This window comes from Mus pahari, chromosome 8 (assembly GCF_900095145.1).
Source record: "Mus pahari chromosome 8, PAHARI_EIJ_v1.1, whole genome shotgun sequence".
Classification (NCBI taxonomy): domain Eukaryota; kingdom Metazoa; phylum Chordata; class Mammalia; order Rodentia; family Muridae; genus Mus; species Mus pahari.
Genome location: NC_034597.1, coordinates 109,092,595 through 109,100,376, shown reverse-complemented (window position 1 = coordinate 109,100,376; position 7,782 = coordinate 109,092,595). Strand labels below are relative to the sequence as shown.

The following is a 7,782-nucleotide window of genomic DNA, read 5'->3' as shown; positions in this document are numbered from 1 at the left end:
CCGAAGGTCCGGAGTTCAAATCCCAGCAACCACATGGTGGCTCATAACCATCTGTAACAAGATCTGACGCCCTCTTCTAGAGTGTCTGAAGACAGCTACAGTGTACTTACATATAATAATCTTTAAAAAAAATAAAAAAAAGAGTAAACCACAAAACTCATTTACAAAAGCTAAGATCATAAATCAGAAGTTAGAAGAACATAAAGAGGATTTTAGGTTCAATGAACTCACATTTCTCTGTTAGGAAATTAAACATAAAACTTTGTTGTTGTTGTTACTGCTTTTGAGACAAGGTCTCTCTACACAGCCCTGTCCTAGAGCTCATTATGTAGACAAGGCTGGCCATAAACTGAAGAGATAAACCTGCCACTGTGTCTGAGTGTTGGGATTAAAGGTGTGCCCAGACACCAAAGGCTTATACAACAATTTTAAGGAAACAAAATAGTGAAGTCAACAGTCAATCCATACTGAGTTAATGTGGGATGAGGACTTCACAGCAGAAGCTATAGGACTATGCGGTGCTGCATACTCTGCACTGAACTATACCTGCTTCATTCTGCACTCAACCAGTAAAATACAGTGTTTCTCCTAAGAAATCCAAAATATCTTTCAAGGGGACATAAGCAAACATGATTATTCCTGTGTTATAGAGGCAAGGAAAAGAACCAGAAATCCTATCAACAGCATCAAGGACCTCTCTGCTCACTCTTCTGCCCTCAGGAAATATGGAATGGTATGTTTACATTCTCCTGTCCCCAGTTCCTGTATTGAAAAAGTTGACCCTCAGGTAATGGTACTATGAAGGAAAGTCTTTTAGGGATGACCAAGTCCTGGGGGCAGAGTTCTCATGAATGGTTTAGTGTTCTCAAAACAAAAAAAACAAACAAAAAACCCCCAACAACAACAAAAAAACGGGCTAAAGAAGCTCTTTCATCCCTCCCACCACATGAAGACACACATACATATGAACGAGGAAGGAAAGGAATCCTCACCAGCCCCTAAATCTGTGAGCACCTAAAACTTTGATTTCTCAGCCTCCCAAACTGTAAGGTAAATTTCTGTTGGAAAAGAGGGAAGGGATGTTTGTAAATAGTTACCATCTTGACCGCAGTAGTAAAAATTCAAACTGTTTACTAAGCAGAATACCTCCCTACTGAGAGAAAAGGGAAGATGTTTAAGTCTCCACGCCAGCTAGTTAAATTAGAAGAGAGCCTAGGAACATTAACCCCTCTTCCTCCTGGCTAATGGAGAAACCAAGAACAAAGACAACAATCCAACATCCAGAACTACTATGATCTGCCTTGCCCGGTTCATCCCCACACCTATCTAAGTCAAACCCTCAAAGGAACAGAAACTTCAAAAAGACACTTTAAGACCTAGTGAGACGACACAAACCACCTAGCTTGCAGACCTACAGATCCACTCACACTCCTCTCTAAAGTCTGTGTCCAGTGTCACTTCTCTGCTGCTTCCCCAGAGGACTCTAATCCACAAACGTTTCCTCATCTATGCTCTCTAGGTATGTGGACCATTCCTTTCATAACATCGGATTTTATTAATAAGCCTCTGTTCTCCAGAGACTGATGGAGGAGCCAGGAATGTACTTCTCTAAGAAATTATGAATACAACACACATTCAGCGTTCATTTACAGACCAAGTACTTGTTTATAAAGGTTGGCTACTGAAATATTTAACAGAAAAATTCAGTGTGCCTGTAAGACTGGATCTCACTTTAGGTCTGAACTCTCCAGAAGGAGGCAGAAGTTCCTGCTTTTCCTGGTACTACAGTTAATGGATTGTGAGCCTGGGTGAATCTTACCGACTGGTAGGCATTACTTGACACTATAACATTACTTGTCATTACGTTTGTTTCTTTCTAAAACCGTAGTGACCATGTTAACAACACACAGAATAGCCTGCAAATCTAAAGAGAAGCTGCAAAATGCCATGAAAACTGTAATGGCCTCCCTAATACTCTAAAACAACCTCAAATTTCACAACTGCAGTATAGCTAAGTCATAAAATAAACACCAGCTTAAAATTTTGGCAAATAAACACAGTGTAAACGTTTTCTTAACTATTATTTGAAGTGTTAAAATTAACGGTTTCAGAGAGACCCTCAATCCTCCAAATGGTTAAGTTCTAGTAACTTTACGAAATAATGGTGTACTGTGATGGATGCTCTACACCTTATACCTAAAAGCTGCTATCAGCTGGTAAACTGAAAAACGTGTGGGCGGATGGTCTACAAAACCAACATTTTCAAGACCGGTTCTTTCTCTCGCTGTTTGCTGCTTTTTAAGTGTTTAAAGCCATCGCGGAGAAACTCATTTGGGGGGGTCTCTTAAAATTTTTATAGCTTAAAAAAAAAAATTTAAAGGCCAGGGATTAAGCGTATCTACAACTAGTCTTTATTAACACAGTTTGTAATGAGGGCTAGAATGTGTCACAATCCACAGGTTAAATAATCAACTGGTATTCTTCAAGTTCCGTATCAAAGTCCTAGAGAGAATATGCCATCGTGACCAGGAGTTCCAGTAAAGTGCAATGAAACAGTAAGCTACGAAATTTAAGTTACTGGAAGTTGTCGCTCGGCTGGGAGCGCCCCGTGTGGGCAGCCGGTCACAGCGTCCCTGCGTGCAGGCCAGTCCAAGGGCGCTCCGCAAGCCGCCGGGGTCCGGGCAAAGCGCCCTGAGCTGCAGCGGCGAGCCCGCGGGGAGCGAGCGCCCTGCGCCCGCAGGCCCCCGGCCCGCCACGGCTCGGAAGGCGACCCCACCCACAGCTACGCCCCCTCCAGCTCCCAGATCCCGCTCCCAGCGCGGCGCGCAGCCCGACAGGCCTCCCCCACCTTGCACTCGTTGCTCGTCTTCTCTTCGGCGCAGAAGTTGACCGGCGCCAGGCCGGGCAGGTAGAAGGCGCTGCCCGGGTGCGGGCCTGGGACCGTCCCCAGCAGGAGCAGCGACAGCAGCAGCAACCGCGAGCCTTGCGCTGGCGGCGACGCGGGCGGCCTGGAGTTCATGCCGGCGGCTGTGGGAGGCGGGCGGGCGGGTGGGCGGCCGAGCCGAGGGGGACGGCGAGGATGGAGGGGTCGGTGGCGCTCAGAGATCACCTCCAGGCCCGAGCGCAGAGAAGGCCGGCCCGCAACGGCTAGTTCCGGTTACGCTAGGAGACACCACGGGCCCCGCGACAGAAACCGAAGCGGGCCCCCACGGAGCATGCGCGGGGCCGCACGCACATGCTCAGTGCGGCCGCCGCAAGCGCAGCGGGCTCTTTCCGGGCGGGGCGGCCAGGAGATCCGTGTTCCGGGTTTTCAGCTCCCGGGCTGGGTGACTTCCGCCTTTGCGCTTCCGGCACCCACAGTCGGGTTCCAGGTTCCACCGTGGCGCTCGGCTCCACATTCGGCTCCAGCTCCTCGGGCGCACCACCTCTTTTCTGCCCTCTGTCACCTCCTCACACCCGCCACTCAGCTCACGACTGACAAACCAAGTACTTGCTGATGGAGACCGAGTTGGTCGATGAGGCAGAGCTCAGGGGTTACGAAGTTGGGGCCAGTGTAAGGGAACAGATGGAAAGAACGGTTCGTAAATCTTTAAACAGCTCTTAAAGGTCATTTGCAAGAATAATTCCTAAGCATCGGAAATGTTGGAACATTCTTGTGTGGGACAAGTGTGCACACAACAAACATATCTTTCAGAAAATCGAAATGAGATAGATGGGAGCAATGGCATGTTGCAATGAAGATACCTGCCGGGGCTTAGTTAAGCAAAGCAGTCGTGTTAAGAAAGACTAGCAGAGCTTTTCCCATTGATGGGAAATGGTTATGTCTGTATCCGTTAGTGCGAAAGCATTATGCTCAAGGAGGGGGGAAAAAGTTTAGCATAAAAAGCCCATGGAGTTTTAGACTTCAACCGAATTCTTCCCCAGAGTGCATCATCTTAGAATATAAAACAAACACAGTCCTGGATGACCGTAACCCCCACATTCAAGAAAAGGCAAATTCAGAAAATGGGTAAATTCAAAATAGTTTGTAGTCTCATGCTATTAAAATTCTTCTGGGTGCTCATATATCCTCCCCCCACCCCAAAGTCTATAACTAACCATATTTTCAATGGCTCTAGCACCTACAAAAAGAACTACTGACATAACCAAAAAGAGCTCTCACATCAAAGGTAATTTGTACTGGCTGAGCGCCCTGGCTTTGGAACACTGTGATGTAGCTATGTGCCCCTGGCCATGGATTCATCACAGGAGAAATGAGAACACAAGGATGCTCACCCTCCAAAAGAGTGGTAAATATTAAATTTAAAAACACACACACACACACAAAAAAAATGTGATATAGTTGTCCCAGGTGGTGCTGACCACTTTTATAGCAAAAGGAGTGTCCGCACACACCGTCTCAAATACTAGCACATACTGAACTTTGGGCTTAGTCGAGACAACGCCCTTTGTCGAAACGGGAAGCAGTTGTCTCCAAATAGAAAAAGGGAGGATTAAAATGCCCCCTTACCTATTTTTCTGATACTACCAAACTTGACCTTTACTGCCGCAGCTCCCGCCCCAACCTTGCCATTACTATTTTTTTCTACCCCTGACAACACCTTTACCTCCAACCTCACTGTCCATAGCTGGCATGCTGCTCGCTGTGCCAGAGTCCGTGGTAGGTAGCTCCTACCTACCACGCTAGTCCACTCTGTTGTTCTCCCCAGCTTCTACTTGTGCTAAGAGGGATAATGTAGGATGTAGGTGTCCCCCACTTCCACCGGTGCTCCGCGGTGTCTACCAATTTCGGAAACGATCGTGTTTATTGTTCACTGTCTCACTTCCCACGGCTGCAGGGGCCTGGTCTCTGCATCTTCCAACTCTACAGCCGGGCCTGGAGAACCGAAGGCGAAGCAAACTAGAAAGTGCTCGGCCCTGGTCGCCGGAGGACACAGGTTCTAGACCTGCATGTAGGGTCGCAGACTTGCGGTGCTAACGCCTGAGGGTTTCCAGGGTTTCCCGCCCGCTTTCACACACCACACAAGCTTAAGACCGAGAATCACTTCCCAGGATGGCCTAGGATGCTCAGTGATGAACCCACGGCGACCTGAAGCTCCCTGCCTCCAGACCTGACAGCCTCGACACTCTGGGTAAAGTAAATTAAAAACCCGGACAACGAGTCTTTGCGAATGAAAACGACTTCGGGATTCCAAACAGCTGACCCGCTGAGAGCTCCGACTGGGCGTACGCAGGGCGGGTAAGCCAACTCCTACAACGACACGTCACCGTGCTTGGCCGCTGCTTGGCTGGTGGGCGGGGCCACCTCTACTTCCGGATCCGGCCTCTTCTGGGTAACGCCTCACCTGCGGTTCCCTAGGTTACCTGGCCGGGCGGGCGGGAGGGGGCGGGGCGAAGAATTCCCTCGCTAGCCAGCTCCAGGTTGCTAAGCGCTGTTAAGCAAGAAACGCATCCAGAGACTCTTCCCAACTAGATTAAAGCGAAATCTCTGCGTTCTTACACATAAGATGACGCAACTTTTTTCAGACTACTGATAACTCTGGAGCAAAACCTGAGGAATATGATTTTTTCCTATGTTGCACACGGCATTTGACAATTCGGAGAAGCTGAGGAAAAAGAACGACTTTTTTCGTAAATAAAGAAAATTAAAAAAGAAAAGAAAAGAACGGCTTTTTTTGTTTGTTTTTTTTCCAGACAGGGTTTCTCTGTGTAGCCCTGGCCGTCCCGGAACTCACTCTGTAGAAAAGGCTGGCCTCGAACTCAGAAATCCATCTGCCTCCCAAGTGCTGGGATTAAAGGCGTGCGCCACCACTGCCCAGCAAGAAGGGCTTTTTTGGTTTAGTTTGGTTTGGTTTGGTTTGGTTTGGTTTGGTTTTTGGTTTTTTAATAATCATGGGTACGGATGACGAAAACGGTCAGAGAGGCATGAGCAATGAACAATTCAATATACGCTGACCTTTATACTCAAAGTGGTTAAGATGATAAATTTTATTATGTATGGTTTGCCACAATTAAAATTCAAAATTCTCCCCACACACATACACTTTTCTGCTGAAATAATTTAGATATCTGTTTTTCTGAGTTTCTCACACTGTATGAATGATATGGCCAGATTTAACAAATATACAGGTACCCATTAATGTTTTAATTTCAGGTGCTCAGTCAAATAATACACAGGAAATACATGTATATTACTTGGCTGTCCTACACATGTGTGGAGGGTAAACTGATAGGAAAGTGCCTTATAATTGAAAAGAACGTGCACTGTATTTTACTACCTATATGCCTGAAAATGAAAGTCTTTAAGATTTTTTTTTAAAAAGATTTATTTTAATGAGTACACTATAGCTGTCTTCAGACACATCAGTAGAGGGCATCAGATCACATTACAGATGGTTGTGAGCCACCATGTGGTTGCTGGGAATTGAACTCAGGATCTCTGGAAGAGCAATCAGTGCTCTTAACCGCTGAGCCATCTCTCCAGCCCTTTTAAGATTTTTTTTTTAAAGGGGAAAAAAAAAATCCAGATCTTCATTTCCTGACAGAGTATATCATCAATGACAGGGCAGAATATCATACCAAGAATATTCCATTTGAGCATACAAAACAACACTGCATTAAAGGTAGCAGAAAACTAGTGTGCACAAGATGGTCCTCTTTTTTGTCTAAGCGGAATAGAGATTTGCCTTTATAGAAGTAGGGGTAGAACCTGCTGGGCTAGGCTTGCAACCCTATCAACTTGGGAGGTTGAGACAAGGATCACAAATTCAAGACCTCCTAAGGTGCAGATCCCTGAGTTTGAGACCGGCTTGGGGAAACTTAATGAAACTGTGTCTCAAGAAGTTAAAAAAAAAAAAAAAAAAAAAAGGAGGGGGAAAAAAAAAAAAAAAAAAGGAGGGGGTCTTAGTTGTATAGTGTTAGCCTAGCATGTGTTAGGTCCATGATTATTTGGCCAATAGAGTCAGAAGCAACCGCCCCAACAACTAAAAAGACTTGAGACAATACAAAAAAAAAATTATGATAAAATGTAGCAATCAACTCTAATCTACCACACATTTCCTCATTGCTGTCCCAATGTACTACTGCCTGTGGATCAAAACCTGTTTTAACTAGTCACTTCTATACAATGCATGGCTGCCTGTTAAAACAGGAAATATTCCTGGAAGAACAATGGCTTCTTTTGGTTTTCATTTCTTTTCTGTGAAGCCCCATACACATAAAAACATGAATAAATATCTTTTTCTGTCAGTTTGTTAATTAGTAATTGTTGATTAATTATAGACCCCAAATATAAAAAGGGTAAAGGGGAGAAAAATCTATTCTCTATTTAGTATAATTTGGAAGTAAAATTGGCATCGAACAAATAAGCTATAAACCACTGCCCAAAGAGGTCAGAGTCAAGTTATGAAGTCTGGAGTTTTAAGATAAAGAATGGGGTGGGTGTGATGGCATACACCTTTAATCCCAGCGCGTGGGAGGCAGAGGCAGGCAGACTTCTGAGTTTAGGCCAGCCTGGTCTACTACATATCTAGCTAGACTGTGTCTCAAAGTGAAACAAAAAAAGATAAAGCATTACCGATGTTTCCCATTGCTATGACAAGATTCCTGGGGAAAACAGCTTGGCGCAGGACAGGTTTGTTCTGGTTTATGCTCGCAAAGATTTCAATCCATGATCAGGGGGCTCCAATGGTTTTGGCAGGGCAGAAGGATGGTGAAGCAGAGTTGCTCACCTCATGGAAGCAAGGAAGGAGGGAGGGAGGACAGCAGGAAACAGAAGAGGGA

At 45.6% G+C, this 7,782-nt stretch overlaps 1 protein-coding gene across 1 annotated transcript in view; it reads right to left on the bottom strand.

Annotated features, from left to right (window-relative positions):
- The window catches only part of Tm9sf2 (transmembrane 9 superfamily member 2), a 48,651-nt gene extending 45,427 nt beyond the window's left edge, over positions 1 to 3,224 (bottom strand). The window contains exon 1 of the mRNA XM_021202795.2: positions 2,849 to 3,224. Within this exon, the coding sequence (XP_021058454.1) occupies positions 2,849 to 3,019 (171 nt within the window). The 5' untranslated portion in view covers positions 3,020 to 3,224. The remainder of the gene's footprint in view (positions 1 to 2,848) is intronic.
- Between the last annotated feature and the right edge of the window lie 4,558 nt (positions 3,225 to 7,782).